This window comes from Dromiciops gliroides, chromosome 1 (genome assembly GCF_019393635.1).
Source record: "Dromiciops gliroides isolate mDroGli1 chromosome 1, mDroGli1.pri, whole genome shotgun sequence".
Taxonomy (NCBI): Eukaryota; Metazoa; Chordata; class Mammalia; order Microbiotheria; family Microbiotheriidae; genus Dromiciops; species Dromiciops gliroides.
The window spans coordinates 499,001,787-499,020,171 of record NC_057861.1 but is presented as its reverse complement, the minus strand read 5'-3'; the positions used below and the strand labels follow the sequence as shown (position 1 = coordinate 499,020,171).

General features: G+C 39.2%; 1 protein-coding gene across 1 annotated transcript in view; it reads right to left on the bottom strand.

Annotated features, from left to right (window-relative positions):
* Positions 1–566: 566 nt before the first annotated feature.
* Positions 567–18,385, bottom strand: part of FBP2 (fructose-bisphosphatase 2) — a 65,377-nt gene continuing 47,558 nt past the window's right edge. The window contains exons 6-7 of the mRNA XM_043975935.1: positions 3,632–3,751; positions 567–975 (exon numbers count right to left, since the gene is read on the bottom strand). Of these exons, the coding sequence (XP_043831870.1) occupies positions 769–975; positions 3,632–3,751 (327 nt within the window). The 3' untranslated portion in view covers positions 567–768. The remainder of the gene's footprint in view (positions 976–3,631; positions 3,752–18,385) is intronic.

Here is an 18,385-nt window from a genome sequence, read left to right as displayed (position 1 = left end):
CCAGCTCATTTTGCAGATAAGGAAACTGAAACAAACAGGCTTAAGTGACTTTCCCAGGATCATACAGCTAGTAAGTGGCTGAGGGTGGTACGGAACTCAGGTCTTCCTGACTCCAAGCCTGGCTCTCTATCCACTGCACTACTTTGCTGCCCCTCAAAAAATATCACATCAGAGACTTCAGAATGTGTCCTGAGCTACTCCAAAGGAAAACCCTCTAGAAGAAAGGACAAATATTTTCCAAGAAAATGTACTGACTACTTAAGAAACATGTATATACATATATGCATATGTATGTATGTGTGTGTAAATATATTATATATGTATGTGTGTGTGTGTGTATACTTGTATATTGCATGAAAAAGAAAAAAAATTCAGCCACCTCAGGGTAGATCAGATTCAAATTTCAGAATCAATAGTGGTGAAATCAGAGAGCACTCTCAACCCTGACAGCATTTGAAAAGATGCCAGCTGTTGGGGTGTGTGTGTGCGTGTGTGTGAACAAATGTAGCATTCCAAGACGCTTTATTTCCCTGACACAACACAACAGACAGCAAGACAAAGCCCAGATTGTTTTATTTTGTTTTTAACCACCTTCCATTGAGACATTTCTTGTTTCAGGACCTGGCTTGAGGACTTCATTGCTTTACCTTTCTGTTCCAATGTACACATCAAGTGACCCTTGTTATCTTCACCAGATAATATTCATTCAGTTCAGAACGGGGAGTGCTGGACGCAGGGTTTGAGAACAGAAGAGGAAACAATGTAGCGTTAGCGTCCATCCTGGCCACTTTGCTGATGCTTCTGAACACAAGCCAGATACTCCTGCACATCATCTGGGGACCCAAGAATGAGAGGGACTCGCTGGTGAATGGCCTCTGGCTTCACTTCCAATACTGGCTGGGTGCCTGTGGTCGCTATGCCCCCTGCCTGTTCAATGATGAAGGCCATTGGGTTGCATTCATAAAGGAGCCGGAGCTGTAGGGAAACACACCATCCACATGACTGGGCTTCCCACAAAGGACTCTGAAATCCCAGTCTTTCTTAAAACACATGGTAGAATTAGAATTGTCCCACCCCCTTTGTCTCTTTAACATTTTTTATGAGAACTACCTGAAATTGGGCCCCCAGGGAGAGATGAAGCTGCCAATTGGCACTCATCTCAATTGTTTTTGGATTCCCCACTAGGCCATCAGCCAATCGGCCTAGGAAGAAATTATAGCAGTCAGGACTTGTGCTCTCCATGCCTTTTGGGATATCTGCCTCCTAATTAGGAAGCAGAGGTGAGCAACAAGCTTCCTCTTTGAATAGAAGCCACTGTTCAGGGCCTAATGAGTGACTAGAAAATCCTTGTCTGATGTAAGAAAAATGTCTTCTTGGGGGCAGCTAGGTGGTGTAGTGGATAAAGCACCAGCCCTGGATTCAGGAGGACCTGAGTTCAAATCCAGCCTCAGACACTTGACACCAGCTGTGTGACCCTGGGCAAGTCATTTAACCCTCATTACCTTGCAAAAAAAAAAAAAAAGAAAGAAAGAAAGAAAAAGAAAAAATGTCTTCTTGACCAATTTAGTAAGATTATCTTGTAGGAAAATCATACTGCACAAATGACCAAAATAACCATGTTCTGGGAACAAAGATGGACCCTTGTGAGGAGGTAACTTGGTTAAAAAGCTAACCTCTTTGTTTTCATGCTCTTCTCATTGTGACTATGCAAGTGATGTGTTTCTCCTCATACTGTTTGATTTAATGTTGTGGTAAAGTCATCTTAAAATTGTAGGCTGAGAGCCTGAAAAAGTTTGAGGAGAGCCATATTTATGGATTAAAAGCAGATAATAGAGGCGGCTAGGTGGCAAAGTGGATAGAACAGCAGGCTTGCAATCTGGAAAACTCAACTTTGTGAATTTAAATCTGGCCTCAGACATTTATAGGTGTTAGGTGTGTGACCCTGGGCAAGTCACTAAACCTGTTTGCCTTAGTTTTACTCCCCAGGGTTGTTGTGAGGATTAAATGAGATAATTGTCAAAGTGTTTAGCACAGTGCCTGTGCTTAGTAAGCACAATATAAATATTATTAAATCTGGGATAAAGCACTGAAGTAGACAGAGATGCCTACCCAGAAGTAGCTCTAGGATTCTAAAGGGTTATCTGCCTTTTCCCCTCTCCACCCTCCATTCATTGTTATGGAGGCCTACAGAAAATCTTGAAGTTTAGAGAACAAACCAGAAATGCTCAGACCCAGAGGGTCCTTGATGGCTTGTTTGTTTTTTATTTTTTCTATTTTTATTTTTATTTTTATTTTAGTGAGGCAATTGGGGTTAAGTGACTTGCCCAGGGTCACACAGCTAGTAAGTGTTAAGTGTCTGAGGCTGGATTTGAACTCAGGTACTCCTGACTCTAGGGCCGGTGCTCTATCCACTGCGCCACCTAGCTGCCCCCCTTGATGGCTTGTTAAAAGAGAAATTCTAAAACAAACAAACAAACAAAAACATGCTAAATGGGTACAGTTTAGTAATTAGACATTAGGTTACAATAATTTTCTTTTCTTTTAATTTTTTTTGGGGGGGCAATGAGGATTAAGTGACCTAGCCAGAGTCACACAGCTAGTAAGTGTTAAGTGTCTGAGGTTAGATTTGAACTCAGGTCCTCCTGAATCCAGGGCCGGTGCTTTATCCACCGCCCCACCTAGCTGCCCCTACAATAATTTTCTAATCCTAAATCAGAAAGAGACTTTGGAGAGATTCTGCCATGGGAGAAAAGGAAATGCAGACTTAAAGCCTGTGGGTACTGCCCAGGCATTCAGTTAAGGCTCAACTTTCAATATATATGTTCCCTCAGTACATCCAGGCAAATCTATACGATGATATAAGGTTCAGGGCAAATCTGCATTATGGGCTGGGGGGGCGGGGGGGAGGGGGAGGGGACAGAGAGAGAGAGAGAGGAAAAATACTTAGCAAAGTCAAAGGGAAGGAAATAATTTTTCTTTTCTTTTCTTTTTTGGTGGGACAATGAGGGTTAAGTAATTTGCCTGGGGTCACACAGCTAGTAAGTATCAAGTGTCTGAGGTCAGATTTGAATTCAGTTCCTCTTGAATCCAGGGCTGGTGTTCTGTCCACTGTGCCACTTAGCTGCCCCTGGAAATAATCATTTCTGATTGGCAAAGATCAATGGATATTTCCCTCACGACAAAGCATTTGTTTTTATTTTTGTTTTGTTTTGTTTTGGTGGGGGTTTTTTGGTGGAGCAATGGGGGTTAAGTGACTTGCCCAGGGTCACACAGCTAGTAAGTGTCAAGTATCTAAGGCTGAATTTGAACTCAGGTCCTCCTGAATCCAGGGCCAGTGCTTTATCCACTGAGCCACCTAGCTGCCCCTAAGACAAAGCATTTGAACTAAGCCTTGAAGCATAGGAAGGATTTCTGAAGCTATATGTGAGTAGGTGAGGAAGGCATTCTAGGCCCAGGACACCTCTGCCTTTTTTTATTATTATTTTCCTCCAGAATCTCAACATTCACTCTTGCATTTTAACTATTTTTATTTCCCTCTGACTGTTCTCTGCTAGAGATGCAAACAAGCATTGGAGTTACCAAAAGACAGGGCAAAGCTGAAGAGGGTTACATAGACCCTGCGTTTGTTTACCTTCCCTTTTGGATTCTTCTGGTTGGCTGGGTACATGAAGATCCCTCCATAAACCAGGGTGCGGTGAACATCAGCTACCATAGATCCCACATACCTGGCCCCATAAGGAGCGCTGCCATCCTAAAAGACACAGAAAGAAGACAGTGTGGTCATTAGTAGGCCTGGCAAGGAACAGAAGCCAAGCCTTGACTAGGAAAATGGGGATTCCAAATTCAATTTGAGTTAAACCTTAGCTTTCCTAAGCCCGGGGCCTCTACCTTCTCTCCATCCCACTCTGCCTTCTGCCCCATACCTCCAGACTAATAATAATAGTTTATATTCATCTATATACTAATACATGATAGTTTCTATATTGTACATAATTTAATGAATACCATATAACATATAAACTATGTAATAATTGTTTATATTCATTATATGGTACTTTATGATTTTCAAAACACTTTTACATACATCATTTTGGTAGATCCTTCACCACAACTCTGTGAGGGGGGTAGCACAGGTATCACCACCCCCATTTTACAGATGAGGAAACTGAGGCTTGGAGAGATTGTGACCAGCTATACTTGGCAGAGCCCAGACTTGAAATTAGGCCTTTTGACTGTAAGTGTTCTTTCCATTATACCACACTAGAAATGAAGTGAATTGGTGTGAAGCAAAGTGAATCAAACCATGAGATGAGCATCAAAGTAGCCATGGCATCTTATCCCATCAAGGAACGTCAATGCTAAAGACACAAGCCCATTGCCATTTTTTAGCAGAATGTAAACTCTTTTAGGACAGAGAGACTGATTTTCATTTTGCCCTGTGTATCACCAATGACACATTACCCACCCTGTGGTTGCACAATAAATTGCTAGTTGTATTGTATACCGTTGGTTTTGCCAAAGTTGCCATGTTATTCACAGGACCCTTTCTTACCCTATTCCCTAGATGCCTAGGTATCTGTTAGTATGCAGACTTGTGTAGAAATGCTTCTATCTTTGCTTGCTCTGCTTGTGTAAACAAGTAATAGAATGACAGGAAGGAAATATCTTCCTGAAATTCCTAACCTGGGGCCTGTAAACTTTTTTTTTTGCACTTAATAGTATTTTATTTTATTTTCTAATTACATGCAAAAATAATTTTCAATATTCATTTTAGTAAGATTTTGAGTTAAAAATTTTTCTCCTTCCCTTTCCTCCCTCCCCCTCCCCAAGACAGGAAATAGTCTGATATAGGTTATACATGTACAATTATGTAAACATATTTTCACATTGGTCTTGTTGTGAAAGAAGAATCAGAACAAAAGGGAAAAACCATGAGAAAGAAAAAGCAAAAACCAAAAACAAAATGAAAATAGTATGTTTTGATTTGCATTCAGATTCCATAGTTCTTTCTCTGGATGTGGAAAGCATTTTCTATCATGGTTCTTTTGGAACTGTCTTAGATCATTATATTGCTGAGAAGAGCTAAGTCTTTCATAGTTGATCATTGCACAAGGTTGCTGTTGCTGTGTACAATGTTCTCTTGTTTCTGCTCACTTCACTCAGTATTAGCCATGGACTTATTTTTTAAAAAATACTTTTATAATTGTATTTCAACACAATTGGTTTCCTCTGCAATCTTATGTAAGTTTATTTTATACATTTAAAAACATTATTCTGAAAAGGGGTTCATATACTTCACAGACTGTCCAAGGGGCCACGACCCAAAAAAGGTTAATAATCTCACAATTGCCCAGCTCCAGTAGCAAACTGTTGCCTTGTCAAAGTGAACCCTGTAGAAAAGATAGTCAAATATATTCATGCCTGTACAATTTTCATTCAGTATTTTTTGTACTACAGAACAATTGTGAAAAGATGTTATTAAATCAGTGTAGAAAGCCCAGGCAATTATGCACTGACTTGATCTTGTTCCCAGATTTTATCAGGCCTCTGAGAACAATGAAAATTTTTGCTGGAACTTCAGTTAGTGCTGGAACTTCAGTTAGTGCTGGAACTTCAGTTAGTGCTGGAACTTCAATTCAATGATTAAAATTTCTTTAGAAGGGAATGTAAAGAAATAGGTTGACCTCTTTGCTTGTCTGTCGTGTTAGTACATGGATGTTAAGGGGAAAATATGTCTGAGAATAGTTAATAGTTATCCCTTCCACATTGTGACTTTCCCCATAGTGATTTTGATGTATCATGGGTCAGCATAAGAAATTAAATGGGAATCTTTGGGGAGTTTTGTGAAAACTGCAGACAACATATGAAGGCCAACAGAAGACTCCAAAAAAGTTGAAAAACTCAGAAATGCAAAAATTATCTGTATAGTATTGTATAAAATCAACCCAAACTTTACCCCATCAAAGAAAAAGAAAAAATTCAGATTTCTTCTCCAGTACGAAGGAAGAGCCCCAAATTTTTACTTGGATTTTCCAGATTATAGGAGCACAGATTCCATAGCCCCTGTGATGTGGAAGGGATAACTGTGCTATAATATTATTAAAAGTCTGTTGTACCAATAATAAAAGAAATGCGAATTTTTAAATCCTGAGATTTCACACCCTGGAAATTGGCAAACATGACAAAAAATGGCTATAATCAATGCTGGAGGGGCTGTGTAAGGTAAGCATACTGATACCTATGTTGGTGGAACTCTGAGTAAGTACAGCAATTTTGGAGAGCTGTTCAGAATTATGCATGTGACTAAATTTCCATACTCTTTGATGCAAAAATTCCATTATTAGCTGTGGCTCTCAAACCTTTTCAGGCTTTTAGCCTGCAATTTTAAGTTGACTTCACCATGACACCAAATCAAGCAGAATGAGGAGAAATATATCACTTACAGAGTCACAATAAGGAGAAGAGCATGAAAACAAAGAAGTTGGCTTTTTAACCCAGTTGCCTCCTCAAAATATTAATAATCCAGGTTGAATTTAAAAGTGCTTCTTAGATACTTTTTTTTTTCAGAGAACCAATTGTTAAACATTTGCGGCCACACTCTCTGGCAATTTTTTTTTTCCTTTGGTGAGGCAATTGGGGTTAAGTGACTTGCCCAGGGTCACACAGCTAATAAGTGTCAAGCATCTGAGGGCAAATTTGAACTCAGGTCCTCCTGACTTCTGGGCCAGTGCTTTATCCACTGCACCACCTAGTTGCCTACTGCCACACTCTGAATAACACTTTTCCTTAATTGTTCTAAAGGGGAGGGTAATACTTGTTTTACTATTCCCAGCTTATTTCCTTCCCACCCAATGCTGGTTACACAAAAGGCCATCAAAAATAAATAGTAGGGGGCAGCTAGGTGGCACAGTGGATAAAGCACTGGCCCAGAAGTCAGGAGAACCTGAGTTCAAATCCAACCTCAGACACTTGACACTTACTAGCTGTGTGACCCTGGGCAAGTCACTTAATCCCCATTGCTCCGCCAAAAAACAAAAAGACAAAACAAAAATAAATAGTAAATTGGAAATCAAGGGAATGCCCATCAATTGGGGAATGGCTGAACAAGTTGTGGTATATGAACGTAATGGAATGCTATTGTGCTGTAAGAAATGATGAGCAGACAGATTTCAGAAAAACCTGTCAAAACTTAAGTGGACTGATGCTGAGTGAAGTGAGCAGAACCAGGAGAACATTGTACATAGTCACAGCAACATTGTGTGATGATCAACTGCAATAGATTTTGCTCTTCCCAGCAGTGCAGTGATCCAAGACAATTCCAAAGAACTCATGATGGAAAATGTTCACCACATCCAGAAAAAAGAACTGTGGATTCTGAATGCATATTGAACCATACTGTTTCTACTTTTGTTTTTGTTTTTTCTTTTATGAGATTTTTCCCTTTTGTTCTGATTCTTCTTTCCCAATATGACTAATGCAGAAATGTGTTTGATGTGATTGTACATATACAGCCTATATCAGATTGCTTTCTGTCTTAAGGAGGGGTGAGAGAAGAGAGAGAAGGATAAAAATTTGGAACTAAAAATCTTATGAAAATTGTCTTTACATGTAACTGGAAAATAATAAAATACTTTTATGAGGATAAAAAAATTAAAAATAAATAAATAGTATATTTCTTTTACCAAAATAAACAATAAATAGAAAGGAGCTGAGTTATACTGATTGGAATCAATTTTAAAATGCTTGAGTAAATGAGCTAATCACCTTGGAATAAGATAAGATCTCAGGTCAATCAAGAAGAGAGAACAATCTTATCAAAATGGGTTGAGGAAGGTGAACCACTCTTAGTAGTTTCTGAAGAACAGGATCTTGCTCTTGGCCTGGGAACTCTGAAGGGAGCAGATGCATTTTTTCTCTCTCTCCCCTCTGAACTTTCAGGGCACGGCTCTCTTTTTACTAATATTTAATATGCTTTAATAAATGCTTAATGCCCCAAACTGGTGGTATAGCCTCTAATTTCTAAGTAACAATATATTAGAAACTCCTGCTAAATTCCCTAAAACTTGGGACAGAGATAGGGCACCCCATACATTTTTGAATTTTTGTTGTTTTTTAATTTTGTGGGGCAATGGGAGTTAAGTGACTTGCCCAAGGTCACACAGCTATTAAGTGTCAAGTGTCTGAGGCCGTATTTGAACTCGGGTACTCCTGAATCCAGGGTCGGTGCTCTATCCACTGCACCATCTAGCTGCCCCCACCCCATACATTTTTAAACAACACAGAACTAAAGACCTTATGAGATAACAATAACAACTAACATTTATATAGTGCTTACTATGTGCCAGGCATTAAAATTATTATCTCAGGGCAGCTAGGTGGTGCAGTAGATAGGGCACCGGCCCTGGAGTCAGGAGTACCTGAGTTCAAATCTGGCCTCAGACACTTAACACTTACTAGCTGTGTGACCCTGGGCAAGTCACTTAACCCCAATTGCCTTACTAAAAAAAAATATATATATATATATATATATATATATATATATATATATATAAAATCTCATAGGAACCTTACAGCAAGGCTGGTAGAGGGGCTATTATTTTATCTTTTTTTTATAGATAAGGAAACTGATGCAAACAGAGGTCAAGTGATTCACCCAGGGTCATACAGCTAGTAAGTATCTGAGGCTGGATATGAACTCAGGTTTTCCTGAAATCCAAGCCCTACCCTCTATCCACTGCACCTAGATGCTCCAACTAAATTTTTTCTTTTCCATTTTAATACCTAAGTTGTACCTTCTTTCATGTGCCACACATTTATTTCTTTACCTTCCGTTATTATTATTTTTGTTTGTTTGTTTTTGTTTTTGCAGGGCAATGGGGGTTAAGTGACTTGCTCAGGGTCACACAGCTAGTAAGTGTCAAGTGTCTGAGGCTGGATTTGAACTCAGGTACTCCTGGATCCAGGGCCGGTGCTTTTAGCCACTGCGCCACCTAGCCGCCCCCCAACTTTTTTTATATCACTGTCAGTTCCCCTCCAATCTCTCTCTTATCTGAAAATGTCTTGAAAATCTTCATTCTATACCTATTGTCAGGGAGCAGCTAAGTGTTGTGATAGATAGTGCACCAGCCCTGGAGTCAGGAGGATCTGAGTTCAAATCCAGCATTAGATACTTATTAGCTGTATGATCCTGGACAAGTCACTTAACCCCCAATTACCCACCCCCCCAAACTCTAATGAGTATGTTGGGATATTATCAGTCCATTGTTAGTTCTCAGAAGTCATGATTGTTCGATGCATTGATCAGAGTTCTGAGGACTTTTAAATTTTTTTATGAAGTTACCATGTAAATTATTCTTCTGCTTATATCTGTCTTCTCAAGTTTATTTGACATTTCAATATTTACTTTCTTATGATGCAATAATATTACATTATATTCCTATCCCACGATTTATTCAGCCATTTCCCAATCAATAGCTACCCAATTTCCTTCCAGTTTTTGCTATTATTTATTTAAGTGGGACTTTCCCCTGTCTTTGACTTCTCCAGTGCCCTCTCTCCACTACACTGTAGCTACCAAATCTTGATTCCTCCCCACACAGAAACTTAAAGCGCTTCCAGAGCACCAGCTTTCATTAATCACCCCAGATCTCTGCAGGTGTTGATATTCTGGGTCTTGCTTTAGGAAAAACTTCACAAAACTCTCTCCTGAAACTTAGACTCAAGCCCCTTTTCCTTTTCACAGGATTGTTGTCTCAGTAAGAAGAATCAGTAACAAGGTCTTGTCCTTGACCCCTGTTCAAGGTACAATGTACTCGAGGTGGGCTGAATTGCCGTTAACAAAAAGAGTTCCATTTTAAACATTGTGTGCAGCTAAGAGGGAAGCAGCTTACTGGCCAACCAATCAGAATAGATCAAAGGGCAAGGATGAGAGTCGTTTCAATTCTGCTCAGCCAGGAACCCACAGTTTCAACTGTTTATCTAAATTATACAGACCTCTTGGGCCCGTGACAGCAGGCTGAAAATTAAATGATCAGCTGATTCTCCCCCAGATGTTTCCAGCTCCTCTTTTAACTTTTATTAGTCAGACAAGTGAAAAAACTGGTATTTACAGTTTCTGGAGGGAAGAAGTCAGTGCTTCCTATTCAGTGAAATGGCTGAGTGAGAAAGATTTTTTTTTTCTAATGGTGAGAAGTCTGTGTGGGAGGGATAGGGAAAACTGCTTGATGTGGTTAATTCTATGGAGAGATTGTTACATTGAAATACAGTTTGAACTAGAACCCAGGCCTCCTTGATCCAAGTCCAGTGTTATAGCTACTTCAGCAAAAACACTCGTTTCCTTACTCTAGAAATGACAGCTCAAAGTCTTCAATGGAATAGTTATTGAGTAAATGTTGATTGAATTTAATTGAATCCATGAACTTGAATGTGCACACGTTGTGTACCTATCAGACAATTAGAACTGATAACCATAATGAAAGGCAGGTCATTTTCATGTGAACTGTTATCTAGCCAGGTCTCCTCCATCTTAAACTTGGGAATCAGTTTCATTGGATTTTTTTAATGCAAGTGTAGGATTTTATGTGGGCAACTAGGGGGCACAATGGATAGAGCGCCAGGTCTAGAGTCAGGAAGACAACTTCCCGAGTTGAAATCTGGCCTCAGACACTTACTATCTGTGTGAACCTAAGCAAGTCACTTCACCCTATTTGCCTCAGTTTCCTTATCTGTAAAATGAGCTGGAAAAGAAAATGTCAAATAACGCCAGTGTCTTTGCCAAGAAAACCCCAAATGGGGTCAAGAAGAGTCAGACATAACAACAATATTTATTTATATTTATCTTTTTTTTTTTTGGTGGGGCAATGAGGGTTAAGTGACTTGCCCAGGGTCACACAGCTAGCAAGTGTCAAGTGTCCGAGGCCAGATTTAAACTCAGGTCTTCCTGAATCCAAGGCTGGTGCTTTATCTACTGTGCCACCTAGCTGCCCCCTTTATATTTATCTTTTTTTTTTTTTTTAGTGAGGCAATTGGGGTTAAGTGACTTGCCCAGGGTCACACAGCCAGTAAGTGTTAAGCGTCTGAGGCTGGATTTGAACTCAGGTACTCCTGATTCCAGGGCTGGTGCTCCATCCACTACACCACCTAGCTGCCCCTATATTTATCTTTAATAAATTTCATCTTACTGGATTCAGCCCATTGCTCTAGATTATCAAGATAGCTTTGGATCCTAATTCTAACCATTCAATCATTGTAGCTATCCTTTCTAGCTTTCTTTTGCTTTTTGATCTGGACATGTGATTTCAGTCAATGGAGCACTGCCAATGTATATTGGCTATTGATGTATAACTGACAAGTTGTCAAGAGGCACTAAGAATTTCGGTCACAGAGTCTGTATGAGTCAGAGATCAGACTTGAAGTCAAGTCTTTATGACTTCAAGACCAACACCTTAGTCAATATAGCACACTATCTTCATTTCAACTTCCTATAATTTGAAAATGTGTAAAGCATAGCTTCTATACATTCATCTAAGTCACTGATAAAAATGTTGAGCAGAACAAGGCCTCTGGATATTCAACCAGTTTGCCTTTTAATAATAATCTCCCAAAGTCAAATCCAGAGCCCTATAGTTTGACAATCTGTCACCCTGACACGCTGTCCTTTTTTTTTTTTTTCTTGAAATCTAGATAACATGTACCCATCTCTATTCTCTCTGGACTACAGCCACACTCCACAACACAGGATGTCCCAAAAGTCTTATTGCAGATTTAATCTCTAATTGCTTTTGGAATAACCTGTACTTCAAAGATCACAGAACACAGCTCAACCATTATATCCACTCTTGTCTCTGGGTATCTTGGGAGATATAATTCATAAAGATCTGATGACTTGAATTCACTGAAGGAATTTAGGTGTTCTCTTACTATCTTAGGTTTCAGTTCCTTGTAAACTGCTTTTGTTTTAATATTTTTTCCCTTAATATGGCCTTCCATATGAATATTCTTTGTTTTGGCAGAAAAAAAACAGAAGTAAGATAAAGGCTGATTAATGATGCCCCCTATTCATGGGCAGCTAGGAGGCTCAGTGGATAGACTGCAGGTCTGGAGTCAGGAAGACTTATCTTTGTGAGTTCAAATCTTGCCTCAGACAGTGACCCTGGATAAGTCACTTAACCCTGTTTGCCTCAGTATCTTCATCTGTAAAAATGAGCTGGAGAAGGAAATGGCAAATCACTGCAGTATTTTTGCCAAAACCCTAGATGGAATTATGCCCAAAGGGCTATAAAACTGTATATATCTTTTGATCCAGCAAAACCACTGCTAGTTTTATATCCCAAAGACATCACCAAAAAGAGAAAAAGACCCATTTGTACAAAAATATTTCTAACAACTCTTTTTGTAGTGGTTAAGAATTGGAAATCAAAGGAATTCCCATCAATTGGGGAATGACTAAACAAGCTATGGTATATGATTGTGATGGAATATTATTGTGCTATAAGAAATGACAGGCAGGATGATTTCAGAAAGGCTTGGAAAGACTTAATATGAACTAATGTATAATGAAATGAGCAGAACCAGGAGAACATTGTGCATGGAGACAATTTTGTTTGATGAACTGTGAATGACTTGACTATTCTCAGCAATACAATGATCCAAGATAATCCCAAAGGACTAATGATGAAGCATACTATCCACCTCCAAAGAAAGAACTGATATTGATTGAACACAGACTGAAGCATGCTCTTTTTCATTTTCTTTCATTTTTTTCTTTTATTCAAGTTTTCTTATTCAAAATTACTAATATGGTAATGTTTTACATGACTGCACATGTGTAATCTATATCTGATTGCTTACTGCCTCAGGGAGAGGGGAGAAGAGGGAGGGAAGGAGGGATAGAATTTGGAACTCAAAATTTTGAATAAAAATGTTTATTATTTTAAAAAGAAAGAAAGAAACCTCAGGTAAAAAAAAAAGAAAGAAAGAAAAAGAAAACCCCAGATGGTGTCACAAAGAGTCTGAAACAGCTGAACAAAAACAACAAAAAATACATTGTTCATTATCATCTAGCCTAAGGAGTTCTACCTATATGATATGTCGGATCCATTCCTTTCTAATTACTCATATAGAATCAATTCTAGTTCAGGTTTTCATAATCTCTTTTCTGGACAATCATAATAGCCTCATAATGGGTTTTTCTGCTTCAAATCTTTCTCCTCTCTAAGTTATCCTCCAAACAAGCTGGCAAATTGACACACCTAAAATACAGATCTAAACTTTTCAGTCCTTCACTCAAAAATCTTCAGCGTCTCCCTATCGCCTCTAGGATAAGAGACAAACTCTTTATTCTGGTATGAAAACCCCTCTGCAATATGGCTCCCATCTTCCTTTTTCACACTTTCAATTCCAATCACACTGGTACGCACACATACATTTTCCTCTTTCACCTCTGAACTTTTGTACAAGTGGTGACGAACATCCAGAATGCATTTCCTCCTCCTCTCCTTGCCTCTCTCCTCATAATGTTGATTTCTCCAAGGTGTCACAATCAGGTTTTTCCTGATCTGCCCAGTTGTTAGTTCTCTCACCCTCTATTTGATTTTGTACCTGTTCTTGTATTTATTTTCTTGTGCATATACTGCATCCACTCAATAGGACATAAACAAGTGTTTCGGTTTTGTCTTTATGTTCCTAGTTCAGAACTGCAGCACCTTGCATAATCCTGCACTAGCCTACAGAGAGTTACCACAGAGAATATAAGTAGATGCTTAACAATCCTTTGTCAGTTGGAATGCTTTCTCTCCCTGACTGCAGCATAGCTTTGAAAGGCTTTTTGGTATGTAAGTTAAATTTCTTAGAATTCGTAGCTAGCTCTTCTTGCTTTAATGCTCCTGAACTGATTCTATGATGTGTTTTCTCTCTCTCTCTCTCTCTCTCTCTCTCTCTCTCTCTCTCTCTCTCTCTCTCTCTCTCTCTCTCTCTCTCTCTTGTGAAGACCTGAGTTCAACTCTGGTCTCAGACACGTACTAGCTGTGTGACCCTGGGTAAGTCACTTAACCCAATTTGCCTCAGTTTCCTCATCTGTAAAATGAGTTGGAGAAAAAGAAATGGCAAGAAATGGCAAACCACTTCAGCATTTTTGTCAAGAAAACCCCAAATGGGGTCACAAAGCATTGGGCACAACTGAAATGAATGAACAAAAAGAACCACCAAGGACCTAGGTTATAATGACCAGAAAGCTAAGATTAGGAGTTTTCTCATAGTTGTACTTCTCCAAGCAACCCCGATGTCTCATCTGAAAGCTGGACCCAGACTGATCAATCAGTTACTGTTTCCATGTTCCTTTGATTATTCATAGACACTCTGGGGGAATGGGACACCTCTTTTTCTGAATTCAGGGAATTGAAACCATTTGCTCTCCCTCTCACAACTTGGAAAGTCCTATATGTTTCCTCCAATTAGAAATCAGATCACCTAATGTTATAGTTTCCTTTTAATTAGTTGGTCTTGTTTGATTGGTTTTTTTCCTTTTCTTTTTCTTTCTTTCTTTTCTTTTTTTTTTTTTTGGCAAGGTAATCAGGGTTAAGTGACTTGCCTAGGGTCACATGGCTAGTAAGTATCAAGTGTCTGAGTCCTTGAACTCAGGTCCTCCTGACTCCAGAGCCATTGCTCTATCTACTGTGCAACCTAGCTGCCCCTGATTAATTGGTTTTTGTTTTTTTGTTTTGTTTTGTTTTGTTTTGGGGCAGGGCAATGGGAGTTAAGTGACTTGCCCAGGGTCACACAGCTAGTAAGTGTTAAGTGTCTGAGGTCAGGTTTGAACGCAGGTCCTCCTGAATCCAGGGCCAGTGCTTTATCCACTGCGCCACCTAGCTGCCCCCTTAATTGGTTTTTAATATATAAAAAGCTATCTCCCCCTGTATATGGAGTCCAGTGCCAAAGCTGAGGTAGGCTACTGGACCCATTTTGGGGGCAATTGGCATGCATTGCTTAATAAATCGGTATTCTCAGAAGCTCAAACCTTTGTTTCCTCAGTCATTTGATCTTTCACCTGCCACAACTCTAAAGATTCTCTTTCTATACTTTATGCCAGATGCACTCTTATTTATAAAATATGAGCTTTTAAAGCAACTCATTTCAGAGCACTTCCTGCCATGGATTTGGGGACTTTGAGTTTGAGATTTGTAATTATTTTATTGGAAAGGGCACAGTTTCCTGGCAGCAAGAAGATATATAGACTATTTCTGCTTTGAATAATTCATAAGCCTTTTGTGCATTGTTGATTCCATCCAATAATTCAGAAATATATACTAGTCCCACTAGCCTTAAGCCATCCCTTCCCCGAGGAGTCTTCCAGGCCATAGAAGAGATGACTACATTCTCTAACACTTAGGTGACAAAAATCATTGTTTTGACATGCAGGTGGGCAAGTGTCTATTTGCAAGATTTTGCAAACCTTAGCAACATTGTTATCTGACATCCTCTGGAACCAATGTGACACCAAAAGGTTAAGTGACTTACTGAAATGCTAGTTAGTGGCAGATCTGGAATTAGAACCCAGCTCTCTTAACTCTCAGTCTTAACTTTATTACATCACCAGGGACTGGGGCCTTCCCCTTCAGGAAAAATTAATTCTTTATTACTTCTTAGTCAAGTATATCTTGCCCCACAGTTTATTTGGAAGAGTAAAAAGTCTGCAGTGCAAAATGATTTTTCCCTCCTCCAAACTCAAACACCACTAATTGTTTCTACCAAGATTGACATTTAAAAAAATATTATTTGTCGGGGCAGCTAGATGGCGCAGTGGATAGAGCACCAGCCCTGGAGTCAGGAGTACCTGAGTTCAAATCCGGCCTCAGACACTTAACACTTACTAGCTGTGTGACCCTGGGCAAGTCACTTAACCCCAATTGCCTCACTAAAAAACAAAAAAACAACAACAACAACAAAAAATATATTATTTGTCAAAGGAGCTCCCTAGGCAGATATCTTGTCTTGTACTTCTTATCATTCACAGCACAGAATCATAGATTTGATCCATTCACCACCTGACTGAACTTTATCATACTCCAGGAACCTCTTCATTGTACAAGATCACATCAGTCCTAGAACTCACACCCCATGGGTACCCTCTGCCTCCTGGGCCCCCTCTGGGTGGAGAGCTCTTTCCCAAATTTTCATTTAAGGATTGCACACAGGCCAGTCATCCCTTTATTTCCCTCCTGGCTGCACTCCTTGGGATTTCTCCATCATACTGCTGTACCAGATAGATCTTTTCTCTCCCTTTTCAGCTTTCTATTGAGTTTTTTCTTCCCTCATTACATTTTAGGGCAGCTAGGTGGCACAGTGGATGGTATGCTGGGCCTGAAGTCAGGAAGACACTGATCTTCCTGAGTTCAAATCTGGTCTCAGACATTTACTAGCTGTGTTACCCAGGGCAAGTCACTTAAGTCTCTTTGCCTCAGTTTCCTCATCTGTAAAACAATCTGGAGAAGGAAATGGCAAACCACTCTAGTACCTTTGCAAAACAAACAAACAAACAAACACACCCAAATGGGGTCATAAAGAGTCAGACAGGACTGAACAACAACATTAAATTGTAAGATCTTTGAGAGAAAGAACTTTCTTTTTTCACATTTGTATCCCCAGTGCTTAGCACAGTGCCTGGCACATAATAGACACTTAATAAACATTTATTGACTAAATAAAGTTTTTTGTTTTTGTTTTGTTTTTTTTTTAGTGAGGCAATTGGGGTTAAGTGACTTGCCCAGGGTCACACAGCTAGTAAGTGTTAAGTGTCTGAGGTCGGATTTGAACTCAGGTACTCCTGACTCCAGGGCCGGTGCTCTATCCACTGCGCCATCTAGCTGCCCCGACTAACTAAAGTTTAAAGGAACCTCAGAGTCCCATTCCAAATCTGTCACTTAAGAGTTGAGGAACCTGAGGCTTTATTAGGGTGAAATGACTTTCTTTTCTTCCTTCCTTCCTTCCTTCCTTTCTTTTTTCTTTCTTTCTTTCTTTCTTTCTTTCTTTCTTTCTTTCTTTCTTTCTTTCTTTCTTTCTTTCTTTCTTTCTTTCTCTCTCTCTCTCTCTCTCTCTCTCTCTCTCTCTCCCTTCCTTCCTTCCTTCCTTCCTTCCTTCCTTCCTTCCTTCCTTCCTTCCTTCCTTCCTTCCTTCCTTCCTTCCTTCCTTCCTTCCTTCCTTCCTTCCTTCCTTTCTTTCTTTCCTTCCTTCTTTCTTTCTTTTTTGTATTTTCCCATTATTTAGAATTTTTCCCCCCAAATTTCAAGTAAAAACAATTTTTAACGACAATTTTTAAAACTTTTTGTTTCAAATTCTTTCCCTCTCTCCCTCCCCACCACCCCCTTAAGAACTCAAGCAATTCAATATAAATTATATTTGTGTAGTCATAGAAAACATTTCCACATTAGTCAGGGGGTGAAAGAAAACAGAAAAAAAAAACTTTAGAAAAAGGAACCAAAAAAATTATGCTTCAATCTGTATTCAGACACCATCAGTTCTTTCTCTGGAGATGGATACCATTTTTCATCATAAGTCCTTCAGAGTTGTCTTCTATCATTGTATTGCTGAGAATAGCTAAGTCATTTATAGCTGACCATCTTACAATATTGCTGTTACTTTGTACACAGTACATTTCACTTTGCATCAGCTCATGTAAGTCTTTCCAGGTTTTTCTGATAGCATCCTGCTCATCATTTCTTAAAGCTCAATAGTGTTCCATCATAATCTCATCCCACAATTTGTTCAGCCATTCCCCGACTGATGGGCATCTCCTCAATTTTGAATTCAGCTTTTTGTTTTTTATCTCTTTTTAGATACCAACCCAGTAGTGGTATTACTAGGTCAAAGAGTATGCATGGTTCTATAGCCCTTTTGTCCATAGTTCCAAATTGCTCTACAGAATGTTTAAATCAGTTTACAACTTTACCAAGAGAGTATTAATGTCTCATTTCCCCCATATCCTCCCACAACATTTGTCATTTTCCTCTGCTGTCCTATTATCCAATCTAATAGGTATGAGGTAGTATCCCAGAATTGTTTTGACCTGCATCTCTCCAGTCAATAGTGAGTTAGAGCATTTTTTCATATGACTATAGGGAGCTTTGATTATTTCATCTGAAAACTTCATATCTTTTGATAATCTATCAATTGGGGAATGGCTCTTATCTTAACAATTTTGACTCAGTTCTCTATATGTTTGAGAAATAAGGCCTGTCAGACAAACTTGCTTCAATTTTTTTTCACAGTTAACTATTGCTAATTGTTTTTCTCCATCCTATTCCCTCCCCATTACATTTACTCTATTTTCTACCTTCTTTCACCCTGTCCCTCATCAAAGGTGTTTTGCTTCTGACTTCCCCTCCCCGAATCT